Source organism: Musa acuminata, chromosome BXJ2-4, assembly GCF_036884655.1.
Source record: "Musa acuminata AAA Group cultivar baxijiao chromosome BXJ2-4, Cavendish_Baxijiao_AAA, whole genome shotgun sequence".
In the NCBI taxonomy this organism is placed as follows: domain Eukaryota; kingdom Viridiplantae; phylum Streptophyta; class Magnoliopsida; order Zingiberales; family Musaceae; genus Musa; species Musa acuminata.
In genome coordinates this window covers 31,186,966-31,201,918 of record NC_088341.1, presented here as the reverse complement: position 1 = coordinate 31,201,918, position 14,953 = coordinate 31,186,966, and the positions used below count along the sequence as shown (strand labels likewise).

Genomic DNA, 14,953 nt, shown 5'->3' with positions numbered 1-14,953 from the left:
TGATAAGGTCGACTTTATTTATAATGTACAGTCACAAAAGCTTTTTCTTTCCTCCTTTGAAATGGCCCGTTCAAGAAAGAAGACGACACTACGGATGGTTTCTGAGATTGTATTATTTTTTTATGCATAAAAATTTATTTTTTTTCTTTCCATAATGTTGATCTCTTACTAAACTATAAAGATGATCCGACTTAATATTGGGTCAAGATGAATGCAGAGTCAAACTCGCCCTCGATGTGGATTCGGGAGACAAGTGCAAATGGGACTTAGAAGAGGAGTTGAACTTGCATGAACCTCCTTGTAAGAAAGACAGCTCGGTCCCTTTGATATCTAAATAGTCTTGAGATGAAGGGGATAAGGTGAATGAGAGCAAGAGTTTCACCTGAGGCTAATATGGTAGATCACATTCAATTATTTTCTTTGGATGTTTGCGAGAGTTCCACTCATTCCCTTTGATATTATGTGATATGTCGGCATTCACGTGTAAGTCGTGGATGAATAATGAGCACTTTTGTCCTTATCAGAAAAGGAAAAGAAGTATGCATGTAACATCACGAAGGACAAGTACCATCAAATAAGCCTAATCTTTTCTTCTTTTATATGATCGGAGATCAAAAGTAGAGAATAATTGATACTAAAAAAAGGGATTAATTAAAGCTTATATGATTGGCATGATACTCATCCAATAATGGTAGATCACTATCACCTTACTTTATAAGAGAACCCTCCCTCTTTCCACAACAAATTAAAGATTTAAACTCCTATCTCAATAAGCTAGATTGCGATTATGACACCCTATCTTCACTAAAGACTTCTCTCCACCACCCTACTACTATCACATCATCATGTCTTAGCAACACTTTCACTAGGATCCCTAAGCAAGAGCACTCCTGCTAAGTCCACCCTCTAAAACCTAAACTCATCTTGACGTCAGATTATATCATCTTATTTAATTATATAAGATACATTATAATTTTGATTAGATTTTAATTTGGGTTATCGATCGGTAGATTTTTTTTTTTTTAATTTTGATAGGATTCTTTATTGGGATGATCTTAATAGAAAGAACTATCCTAATTATTTATCGACTCTCTATTCTCGCTTATAAATAGATAAGACTTCTTAGCAACTATATATAGAAGAGAGATCACAAATCAACTCTCATTTCTCCTTAGTTTTTATTCTATCGCTTATAATAGTCCTAAGACGAATAGGAAGAGATGAGAAGTCGAGTCTAGTTCTCCTTACATATCGATATCGTTGCTTAATTTGGATCGAATGACATTGCATTAGCATATTACAAGCAAGGTATTCTGAATGACAATATATATCATAGATTTAACCTATTGTTATTTAATTTCAAATTCTAACATTAAATATATTTTGTATAATTGCATAACTATTTTTTTATGCTTATAGTTGACATCAAAACCTATTTTAAAATCAAATACTTTATCAAAATTTTAATTTTGATAAAGCCTCAATTTTAGCATCAATTTTGGTCAATTCTCAATTGTTGATTGAATTTGATTTCGATAATAGTTTGATTTGATTTTGACCATAGCCTAATTTAAACCTAATTTAATCAGAATTTAAGTTTTTTTATTGATTTTGACCTCAGTCAATATTCATTTGATTGAACCTTAATTTTGATCTTAGTCAACTCTAATTTTAATTGACCTAATTGAATTGATGTTTATCCCAAATTTATAAACCTAATTTGAATAGCCCAATTAAATAGAGTTAATTGGTCTAATTTGGGGTCCTATATAGAATTTTAAAAAAATATAAATTATGAATTACTTTTATATTTTTCTCACATGAAATATTGATAATTTTTTTATTTGCTTGTGGTACTTAAATTTCAATTATTACTTTTGGCTATTTTGTAGTTATTTATATGCATATTAAAAATATAAAATAATATTTTATTTTCACATAAAGGTATGATTTTTATTTTATCATGATTATAGTCATCATATAAGTTTTCTTTTACGGTGATTAATGCTTAATAATTATTATGATTATTATCTTATTATTATTGAACTATTTTTATAAATTATATTTAAAAAAATAAATATTATTTATAATTTATATTCATAAGTTTTATTTGATTTGTAGATGCCAAAGTGGTCTAAGATAATAGGCTTATTGGGTGTAAATTATAATATATATTTTACTATTTATAGGATATTTAAAATATATTTTATATTATTATATTAGTCTTATAACCACCAAAGTAGCTTGGACTAATAAATTTATAAAATTATATTATAGAATTAATCTTAAATGATATTAATAAAAATAATATTCATAATGACACACATAATTAAGAGATTTAGATAATTCTAAAAAAAATATATACTTCAAATAATTATATGATATAATAGTACGATACTATTTTGGATATCCTTATAATTTAGGGTTGTATACCTAAATATAGCAATACTATTTCACAAGAATGATATTAGTCTTTTATAATTGTAGAATCTTGTATGAATAATATATATATATCAATATTTCACCCAAAGGTGAAATGGAGAAAATATTAGTAGTTCAACATTTATTAAAAAAAATTAAATATTTAATATTATATTTATTTTTATTATTATTATGGTAATTTTTATTATATTATTATGCTTCTAGTATCTATATATATTTTTAATTAAATTATTATAAATGACTTCAACATATGTAATTTACATTAAGTATGTTAGACCTTATCCAGATTTGTTGGAAGGATCACAAACTTAACTACTAAAAATTTTATGGAACAAATAATTAAAAAAGATAGGTTTGGTTTTTTTGATAATTACTAATAATATTTAGATTTTATTATAAAATATAATATTTATATTAAATTTTATTAACAAGTCATTGGTTGACACCTTAATGAAAGAATTGACTATAACTTGATATTACATTATTCGAGAAATTCTAAAATATATCCTTATTATGATTGATAAGGTTACAAATATTAAAAAATATTAAACATAGTGAGCTCTTCCCATACAATTCATTCTTAATTCTCTTTCTTCTTAACTCTTTTAAACTATATTACAATACAAATAAAAGATAAGTAAAAATAAAATAAGTTTACTAGTTTGTGTACTTACAAACAATTAAGATACTAGAGGAGTAGATAATAATAAAAGAAAGTTAAAATATAATTTACCAAATAAATTAGTTGAGTTTATAAAGACTATACAAACTCATAAAAAAAATATTTAAAATCAAATACTCATATATATATATATATATATATATAAATAGTTCTTTACCTCCTAGGACTTCTACGTTTTATCTTTCTTGCCATGATTTTGCTGCCCGTGAGGTAGTTATTTATGTCGTTCATAATGTTGCTTGATTGAGCTTCCTCCGTCTTGATCCAAACTCACAGAACCGGTCCGATCTAACCAAAATCCGGCCCATTTAAGATGACCCATTGTGTTTAATTCACTCAAATCGATTGATTGTTTAATTCACTCATTAAACGGAAATGATCATAATCTCGAACCAAAATCTAAATTGTAATTTTAAGCCCAAGTTGCATCAATGCCTTTGGCCATTAAGATAAACGGTCAGCCAGTTTTATGGCTGACGACCATAGACTGCACCATTTGTAGACTCGCATATGAAATCAGCACCTAATCCAATCGAGCAGAGGATTTTGATCTAACCAATCCTTTTTACTATTAGGCTTAAAAGTGAAGGGTAGGTAATATGGAAGATTTTTATTTTCAAAATGATAAAGATAAGATTTAATATCAAAATCTTAATTCAACAATCAAAGTGTTTACAAGTTAAATTGCCTTACATCTTCACTAGAAAATATTTCTTTCACTTATGATATTAGATTAAATGTCAAGAAGGTTTTGTTTAATTTACAAGAAAGACGAAAAGACGAAGAGGTTATGACACCGATTAACATAAAGTTAATTAAGTGAATGTATGATAAAACGAACAACATTGATTGCTGTAGTGGATTAGTTAATGCATGCATTAGGAAGTGAAGCGTGCTAATAAATGTTAGCTGACTAATTTGGATCAAATATAGATGGATAATGCATTGGCATATCCCGTAGTATGTGAATGGATAAGGTGACAATGTCTGCATCCGCTTCTGCATATTGTCACACAATCAAGTTTGTTATGTGATACAACATAGTATTTTGCTGCATTCTACAGAAACAAATACGTGATTTGACTTGAGCATCGAGATATAACCTATCCATTTCATCAGCTGATTTATATGCTCATGTTCCATGTCATGACTGAAGTCGTTGTTCGGAGAAGCACGTGGCCTACATGTCCGAACCAATGGAAGGGCGGCTCTCCCGCATTTCGCGTGGGGTCCGGCAGTCGTAAATCGTTGTAACTTAAGCGGTGACCCCATCAGCAGCAGTGAGCATGTATGAGCCTGAGGATCCCACGTTTCACAAGAAAGCTGTGGCGAGTCCCACTCGACGAGAAAGCTGCGGGATCCACAAGGATAAGCCGATGGCGTAAGACACGTTTCGAGTTATTGTGTTCGCTGATTGGTCCGAGACAGATATTCGACGGCCGCACTAGTGCCGTCCCACACTCGTCGGACGTCGATCATGACCGAAATTACGTAAAAACCTTCCCTTCGCCATTTGTCCTTCGCCCTGCACTTTCTTCCCGTTTTGCCCCTCGCCATGGCCGTCCACTTGTCTGCTCCTTCTCCTCCTCCCCACTCCTGTTCGACGAAATTAAGTTGAGGTCCCTGAGATTTGCTGCATTCCTGCGATGACCCCCTCGCCGCCGCCTCCCGCCCCGTTCCCGGACCTCAACCTCAACCTCGCGCCGTTCCCCAAGGTCGAGCCCAAACCCGAGCCGCCCGATCACCACCCGGCTTTGCCCGGCCCGATCGGTCTACTCGACCCCCTTCACCCCACATCCGGTCCGAGCCCTAGCCCCAACCACGACGCCGTCGACGATGAGAGAGCGGCCCTCTTCGCCGAGTACCTCCGCCTCGCCCGCCTCTTTGCCGCCGCCGCTGCCTCCGGCGATGACCACCACCACCTCTCCCTCGTCACCGCCCCCACGCTCGCGCCGACGCGGGCCGCCAACTCTTCCGCCGTCGTCGCCCGCAAGAAGCGGAAGATCCGGTCGGCGGATATGGTCCGCGCCTCCACCCTCGGCCTCCGCGACCGGCTCTACTTCCGCGACGTTGTCCGCCGGACCCGCACCACGTTCGACTCTCTCCGCTCCCTCCTCCTCCGGGACGAGAACAAAGGCGACGCCTTCGAGGTGATCTGGGGCAAGAGGAGCCGCGCCGACCTCAAGGCCGCCACCCTGATGGGCGACCGCGACCTCTGGCTTAACCGAGACAGGAGGATCATCGGCGCGATCCCCGGGATCACCATCGGCGATGTCTTCTTCTTTCGCATGGAGCTATGCGTGCTCGGCTTGCATGGCCAGAGCCAGGCTGGGATTGACTATGTTCCAGCTAGCCGGAGCTCTACCGGCGAGCCGATAGCCACCAGCATTATTGTATCTGGTGGCTACGAGGATGACGAGGACAGTGGGCTTGTGCTGGTCTACACTGGCCATGGTGGCCGTGTTAGATTATGTGGCCCTATTTAATTAGGTAAGATATATTATAGATATTATTGGATTCTGATTATAGTTATTGGCCAATAGAAAAGAAGTCCATATTAAAGTAGGATTCTTTAGGAGATAACCTTGATGGAAGGAACTCTCCTAATAACTTATCCTAGACCCTCTGCTCTCGCCTATAAATAGACAGGACCTCTAGGGGCTAAATATATCATCAGAGATCATCTGTGCGTATCTATCGGACCTCTAGGGGTCAAGTGCGCATCTGAGTAGTATTTGAGTCAATTGAGAGATTAAGGTTTTTCTCTCAATTTGAGTCAAGTGAGAGATTAAGTTTTTCTCTCAATCTTCCTCTCCCTTAATCCCCTAATCCATCAATCTAGGTGGTCCTGTGAAAAGATAGGAAGAGAGGAGAAGGATCTAGTTCTTTTTTGCAGATCCTTGCAGATTGATATTTCAGATCCGACGATGGAGCACTTGTAGATCAGATAAGGTTTATTTCTTCTGAACAACAACAAAGGTATGCATCGTATTATTGTTAGATTCAATTTATTTGATTTCAATCTTGGTATAAAAGTTTTTCCGCATTATAGATAGCATGATTACAGATTTTATGCTAACAATTGGTATCAGAGCCAGGTTCTTGAGATCAAATATATTAGATCTATTATTGTTCTTTACGATGCTTGAATGATTCGTCGGATATTATTGATCTGTTTTCTTTCTATATGATTTGCTCTATTATTGATTATGAGCAATGTATAATTTTATGTTTGATCGATGAATATACTGTTTATTATCATCGATGTTATTGAGATGATCATCTCTGTTGATCGTTGTCGAGAAAGGACCGTGTACTACCCCGCAGTCGCGCATCACGGTCGTGCGCAGGCAGAGGTTCGCTTGCGAACAGTGGCGGCATCACGGACATCCCGCACCGCATGTGAACGCGGTGATTGCGGAAGGCGGCGGCTGCCCTCACGCATAATGGTGGCGCCCGCAGAAGATGCCGGAAGGGCGGTGGCCGCAGATGGCGGCAAACGCTGCCCCCGTGGAAAGCGGGCAGCGGCAGCGGCAGCGGCCACGCCAAGGCGGCGGCCAAGCGTGGGCAGGAACCGCGGCAGCCGCGCGCAGGTAGTGGCAGCGATCGCGCGTGGGCACAGGCAGCGCCGCGGCATGGCTACCGCGCACCGGCGGCGGCCGCGCGTGGGTAGGCCGTGCACAGGCGGCGGCCACGCGCGGGCAGGAACCGCCGCAGCGGCCGTTCGTGGGCAGAGGCAGCCCCCCGCGGCGGCAGCGGCCGCGCGCTGGCAACAGCCGCGGCCAGCCGTGCGCGCCGTCCGCAGGCAGGAAAGGTCGCAGCGGCCGTGCGCGAGCAGCGAGCAGCGGCAGCGTCGCAACGGCCGTGCGCGAGCGGCGGCAGCGTCGCACGTCGCAACGGCCGCGCGCAAGCGACGGCAGCGCCGCACGTCGCAACGGCCGCGCGCAAGCGGCGTCAGCGCCGCACGTCGAAACGGCCGCGCGCAAGCGGCGTCAGCGCCCCACGTCGCAACGGCCGCGCGGCACGCCCAGGCGGCAGCATGGCAGATTAGGGTTTGGCATAATTACGGTTTTGACCTCGAGGTTAGGGTTTTGCAAAATTACAATTCTGCCCTTTGCAAATTTCGTAATTCCAGTATATGTTCTGTCAACATATTTACAGTTTTACCCTCGGGTCTAATTTTGCCAAATTACAGTTCTGCCTTTCGTGAATTTCTTAATTTCAGTTTATATCCTATCATATATTTACAATTTTATTCAAATTGAGAATTTTAAGTTATATTCTCAATTATAAAATTGATAAATATGATTTATTATAATTATGATTGAATTTAATCATGATTATATTTTGGTTATTTGATTGGATTTAATTTTTGATTAAAAAAAAAAAAAAAAAAACTATAAATTATGGTTACTTTATAGTTTTCTCATATGAATTATTGATTATACATGTGGTAAATAAAGTCCAATTATTGTTCTTGGATATTTATTTAGTTATTCACATGTATATATTTGAAATTGTGAAATAATATTTATCTTTCACATGAAGGCAATTAACACATGATTTATATATTATCATGATTATCATATGAGTTTTCTTTTGTTAATTAAAGTTCAATAATTATTATGATTATTTTATTATTGAACTGCTTAGCATTAATGTTTAATAATGATTATGGTTATTCTATTATTGAACTACTTGGCATTAATGTTCAATAATTATTATGGTTATTCTATTATTGAACTGCTTAGTATTAATGTTCAATAATTATTATGGTAATTTTATTATTGAACTGCTTAGCATAAATTAAAGAAATTTAATGAATATTATCTGTAATTCATCTCCTTAAGTTTTATCTGACTTGTAGCTGCCAAAGTGGCCTTGGATGATAAACTTTTGTGATATGAATTACAATAAAGGTTTTATCATTTATAGGACATTTTGGATTGTATTTTATATTTTTGTATTGGTCCTGTAGTCACCAAAGTGACCTGGACTAATAATTTATAAAATACATTATGAATTTAGTCTTAAATGATATTAAATAAAATAATATTCATAATGACAGCATGATTCAGGATAAAGGAATTTAGTGAATATTATTTGTAATTTATCTTCCTAAGTTTTATCTGACCGGTAGTTACCAAAGTAGCCTGGGATGATAGGCTTATGGGATATGAATTACAATAAAGTTCATGTCATTCATGGGATATTTTAGATTGTATTTTATATTTTTGTATTGGTCCTGTAGCCACCAAAGTGACTTGGACTAATAATCTATAAAATACATTATGGAATTCATCCTAAAATGACATAAAATAATATTCACGATGGCACATATAATTATGAGATTTAGATAATCCCAAAGGAGAATCTATTTCAAATAATTATGTGATGGGGTAGGATGATACTGTTTTGGATATTCTTGCAGTTTAGGGTTGTATACCCAAAGGTAACAACACTATTCCACAAGAATGGTATCAGTCCTCCATAAGTGATTTTGAGTGAACACTAGATATGTCAATATTTCACCCAAAGGTGAAATATAGATGATATCAATAGTTCATCATATTTTGAAAAACTCAAAGCATTAATGTTATATTATTATTGTGGCACTTTCTTTATTGTGTCCCTATACTTTCTGAAACAAATGACTTGAGCATATACAAGTTGTATTGAGTAAGTGAGATCTCAGATTAATTGAATAGAACATAATTACTGAATGTTCTGTGAAATAAATAATTGAGGTGACTGATCAAGAAAGGCATGAAATACTCAATTTTATGATATTTAGACTTCAGTACAGTTTACAACTTGCGCATAAGAATATCTAAGGATCAATTTAAATTATCTGATAAGTCATTAGTTGAAATCTTAAAATGATAATATTTGAGGAATTTAAGATTATATCCTCAAAATAAATGATAAAGCTGTAAGTTCAAGACTCATAATATTTTGAGTACTATTCAAGGAGTAGGTAACACTAAAATAAGGATGAAGCGTAATTCCATCTGAGTTTATAATTATTATATAAACTCATAAAAGAATATCTTCACAATAAAGTGTTACTTTTGTAGCAAATAAAATTATGTGAAGAAGAAATATACTATATGATTTGATTTGAAATAAAAAAAAAGGTATAATTATAACCTTTGTATGGTTCAAATCAAATATTACGGATATTATTGATGGATTAATTTGATGCTTCATCATATGTTACCAATAATAGATATTGGGATAAAACCAAAAGAGAATGAGATATTTATCAATGTAGGGAATCATCTTAAAGTGAAAGCGATATTAGTTTGTATTTATCGCTTATATCCAAAGATGATTCAATTTGATAAATCTTGAAGAATCCATATTATGTTCTTATAATTCTGGGAATTTAAGTTCTTTACCTAGAATTGTTATAATATTATTTCTCTTTTGGTGGTTGTAAACTTACTGTGATTCAATAAAATTATCCTTTGAATTCTGTATAATAGTCTATGCAGAATTAATATGAATCATAAGTTTACAATGATCATATAATTAAATATTGAAGTAAATTTTAGTTTTATAAACTCCTTGAGGTTATGTTTATCACTATATGCTTTTGTCTCATTAAAGAGAGACATTTTATCACCATATAAATAATCTGTTGAGATATGATTATATATATCTAATTCATGTAAAGTCTATGACCATTTACACTCTTGAAGTGTATATAAATGAAGTTGATAGACAATTAGATAGAAAGGTCAATATCATCATATCTGAAAAGGATGATAAATTTTATGGTATTTATGATGAACCCAGTTATAATTCTTTTGCTAGATTCTTGAAAAAAAATAAGGTATATGATTTACCAGATGTGTTACAACATAATATGATTGCTGAAAGATATCATCGTACCTTATAGATATGGTTAGGAGCATGATAGATTATTCTTTTGTACCCAAATCAATGTGAGAAGAAGCTCCAAGGACAACTATGTATATCTTGAATGGTGTTCCTAGTAAGTAAATTACATGACTTTTTAAGTTATGAAATGATAGGAAACCTGATTTAAGATATTTACATATTTGAGATTGTCTTATGGAGATAAAGGATCCTCAACTCACATAAAAGAAAATTAGATTTAATAATTATTTCTAAATATTTTATTATCTATTCAGAAAAGTTTGAAAGGGGTACATATTTTATTGCTCTAATCATAGTACGAGGACAATTAAATCTGGTAACATAAGATTCCTATAAAATAGCAAATCAGTGGGAGTGAAAATCTCGAAATTTAATTTTGATATAAAGGAGATGCAAGTTAATACTCCTTTATTATTCGAGAGATTGTTGTTACTCAAATCATTAAATGATTTGATAAAAGTAAACAACAAAATAACATTACTAAACTCTCACATTATATTGATTTTATTATTAATGGTCTTGTAGAACAACCATAATTGATAACTTTGAGAATATCTCAAAGGGGAAGGAATCATGTCATTTATGGTTATTATGTTGCATATCTACAAGAATTATATTATGATATAGGAATCAGAATGGATCTTTTATTGTTGTCATGGGTCATGAAAAGTAATGATTCTGAAAAGTAATATGATGCAATAAAAGAAGAGTTAAAATTAATAACCAGAATGGTGTCTGATAAATTTATCGAATTGTCCAATAATTGTAAAAGAGTCTATTATATAAATGTGGCTCAAAGGACAATATCGATATAATGGTCAGACTTGTGGTTAAAAGTTTTACTCGTAACGAATGTATCGACCATAACGAGATTTTTTAATGAACTCGTTAAGAATCATCATGACATTAATGATTCATTATGAGCTTAAGTTATATCATAATGATATGAAAATATTTTTTTAAAAGATCTAGCTTTATATGGGTTACTCTACATGATTTACTCTAAAAGAAAATGAAAGAAATATAAAGTTTGGTATGCAAATTCAGGAATCCATTTATGACCTTAAACAAGCTTCAAGGTAATGATATATAAAGGTTCTTGATATCATTATTTCAGATTTAAGGTAAATACTATTAATTAGTATTTATATCAGTGGGAGCAAGTTTATTATATTGGTCTTATATATGGATAATATTTTGCCTTATCAATAGTGATCTTGATTTATTATACTAAATCAAGAATTTGTCACTGAGAGTTTTAATATGGTTGATATAAATGAGACATCTTATATTATTAACATTGAGTAATTCAATGATAGACCTCAATGATTATGAAGATTGTCTTAGAAAGGATATATCAACCGAGTCTTGAAATGATTTTAATATACAGCTTTGTTCAGTAAATCATAAAAGCAAAATTTTAGTCAATAGTAAATGCTTGAAAATGACTTGAAAAGAATCAGATAAATAAGATATTCTTTGTATATGCGCAGTTGGAAGTCTATGCTCAAGTCTCTGTTAGAAAAGATATCAGTTTTTACAGTTAAAATGTTGGGTATATATTGGAGTTACCCAGAAGTAAAAACATTAAAGGACTACAGAGAAAGTAATAAGATATCAGGAAGGGACAAATGATTATATGCTCACATGTATGAAATTATATCAGCTTGAAATAATGGTATTTTTCAGATGCTGATTGTATAAATTACCTCGATAATAGGAAGTCCACCTTACGGTTAATATCTATGTAATTAGAGAGGTAATTTATTATTATTAATAATAAAAGTTGATTTTGTGGCATGCTTTGAGGCCACTAATCAAATTTGTGACTGCAAAATTTTTATCTCAGGGCTTGGTGTAGTCAGACTCAATTACCAAGTCGTTGAAGATATTTTATGACATTGCAGTAGTTTTCTTCTCTAAGAATGACAAGTACTATTGCATCTATATGCATTATGGTATAAAGTACTTGATGGTTAGAGAAGATGAGTCCAGAAACATCTAATGTCAATTAATTACTTGAGTTCCACTGTATTGATTGCTGATCCATTCACTTAGGACTTACAGTCTAACGTATTTTGAAAGAACATGTTCTTATGATTGGGTTTGTGAGCAACCCATAAAGGATATGGTGATGCATGTTTGAGTGGACACTATAATTGACATTCTTACTTACGTACTTAAAGTTATTTGTTTCTGCTATCCTGTTCACAATTATGTATGTACATATTATGGTTGAATGTGATGACAGGATTGTCTTGACAAGACAAATTATAGGGGTCATTTTGGACTGCATTAGGAAAGACTAATAGTATTGTGGTACATAGAAGGAAGTGTGACACTGATGGCATACAACCGCTATGACTCATATTGTTAGTCAAACTTAATGTAGTATTATTATTATTATTGGACTTATTGGCCTATTTTCTAAAATTCACGCGCGTGTATATAGTTTTTCAAAAATTTCAGAATCTAATTGAGTCAAATTGTTTTTAAATAAATTTTGTTTATTTATTTTTAATTTTTAAGTCTTTTTGTATCTTACCAATTATTGGGCCAAGTGGGAGAATGTTAGATTATGTGGCCCTATTTAATTAGGTAAGATATATTATAGATATTATTGGATTCTGATTATAGTTATTGGCCAATAGAAAAGAAGTCCATATTAAAGTAGGATTCTTTAGGAGATAACCTTGATGGAAGGAACTCTCCTAATAACTTATCCTAGACCCTCTGCTCTCGCCTATAAATAGACAGGACCTCTAGGGGCTAAATATATCATCAGAGATCATCTGTGCGTATCTATCGGACCTCTAGGGGTCAAGTGCGCATCTGAGTAGTATTTGAGTCAATTGAGAGATTAAGGTTTTTCTCTCAATTTGAGTCAAGTGAGAGATTAAGTTTTTCTCTCAATCTTCCTCTCCCTTAATCCCCTAATCCATCAATCTAGGTGGTCCTGTGAAAAGATAGGAAGAGAGGAGAAGGATCTAGTTCTTTTTTGCAGATCCTTGCAGATTGATATTTCAGATCCGACGATGGAGCACTTGTAGATCAGATAAGGTTTATTTCTTCTGAACAACAACAAAGGTATGCATCGTATTATTGTTAGATTCAATTTATTTGATTTCAATCTTGGTATAAAAGTTTTTCCGCATTATAGATAGCATGATTACAGATTTTATGCTAACAGGCCGCGGTCCCAGCATGTTTAAGCATTGCACTGACCAGAAGCTGGAAGGGGGAAATCTTGCACTGGAACGGAGCATGAAGTATGGTATTGAAATTCGAGTCATTCGTGGTATAAAGTCCAATCGCAGCCCCATCGGAAAGATTTATGTCTACGATGGGCTTTACAAGATTGTCAATTGCTGGATGGATGTAGGCAAATCAGGGTTCGGCATATACAAGTACAAGCTTTTGAGAATTGAAGGCCAGGAAGAGATGGGCAGTGGGATTCTCAAGCTTGCTGAGGATTTAAAAGTGAATCCATTGAGTATGAGGCCAGCTGGTTACTTGAGTCTCGATATCTCGATGGGGAAGGAGAAATTTCCTGTTTCTTTGTTTAATGATATTGATGATGACCGAGAACCATTGCTCTTTGAGTATCTCACTAGTCCAGTGTTTCCTGTCGAAGCTTTTCAAGGGAAGGCAAATGCTGATGCAGGAAATGGGTGTGAATGCATCTCCAATTGCTCAGCCAACTGCTACTGTGCCCAGAAAAATGGTGGAGAATTTGCATATGGTGGACATGGGATTCTATCGAGGGGGAAGCCATTAATTTATGAGTGTGGCACCTTGTGCCAGTGCCCACCGAATTGTCCCAACCGGGTGAGCCAGAAAGGTGTGAGGCATCAGTTGGAGGTGTTCCGATCAAAAGAGACAGGGTGGGGAGTGAGATCATTGGATTTGATTCAGGCTGGGGAATTTGTTTGTGAATTTAGTGGCATTGTGCTAACTAGGCAGCAAACTGAAATCCTATCCACAAAAGGCCACTGTTTGGTGCATCCTGCCCAGTTTCCAGGAAGATGGGTGGAATGGGGAGACATCTCTGATGTCTTACCCAATTATGTGTCACCAAACTTTCCATGCTTGCCAGGCCTGAACTTCTCAATAGATGTTTCACGATCAAGGAATGTAGCTTGTTATCTGAGCCATAGTTGTAGCCCAAATGTGTTTGTGCAATATGTGCTATTTGATCACAATAATGTATTATATCCGCATGTTATGATCTTCGCCATGGAGAACATACCTCCATTAAGGGAACTGAGTGTTGATTATGGGATTGGAGATGAACCTATGGGGAAGTTAACAATGTAGCCAATTATTGTTTAGAAGGTGATAAATTTTTGAAGTCACAAATGCTCTTTCTGAGAGCGTGTCACCAATTTCCAAGGAATGACCAAATTGTTCGCTGGTAATTTTTCTCAATCTTGTGTTACATATTGGAGAATCTTTTCTCTTACCTTATTAATTTCCTGGCAAATTGACTAGTTAATTATCAAGTTTGAGGATATGCACGGAATTATCTACTCTAGTGTCTATATTAATTGTTGTGGTGATGTAAGCCTATCCCTTAATTTTAGAAGTTCTTCAATTGGTATGCTTATATAGCTGTTTCTTTCTCATGCATATCTAGAATTCATAATTAAAACATGCAGATGGCAAACCTATGATGCTCTTTGGATATTAGCTGACAAAAAGTTTTGACTTATCATGTTCTTCATGTGTGTATAGAATTGAACTTTTTTTTATCCCCAACAACATCAATAAGAAGAAGCCATGATGCCCCATTTTTATGAGGTTGCCTGCATGGATCTTTTCAACTATGCTAATATATTTTTTTTCAATTTCAACATGTTAACAAAGTAGGAAACTCTTTCGAGTGCATTTTTCCTCTTAGATAGAAACTTATTTGAATTGGTT

At 34.9% G+C, this 14,953-nt stretch overlaps 1 protein-coding gene across 1 annotated transcript; it reads left to right on the top strand.

Annotated features, from left to right (window-relative positions):
* Nucleotides 1–4,583: 4,583 nt before the first annotated feature.
* Nucleotides 4,584–14,458, top strand: LOC135610280 (histone-lysine N-methyltransferase family member SUVH2-like). The gene is made up of 2 exons (XM_065104604.1): nt 4,584–5,581; nt 13,221–14,458. Exons 1-2 carry the CDS (start codon nt 4,771–4,773, stop codon nt 14,345–14,347), a joined length of 1,938 nt encoding a protein of 645 aa, XP_064960676.1. The 5' UTR covers nt 4,584–4,770; the 3' UTR covers nt 14,348–14,458.
* The last annotated feature ends 495 nt before the right edge of the window (nt 14,459–14,953 follow it).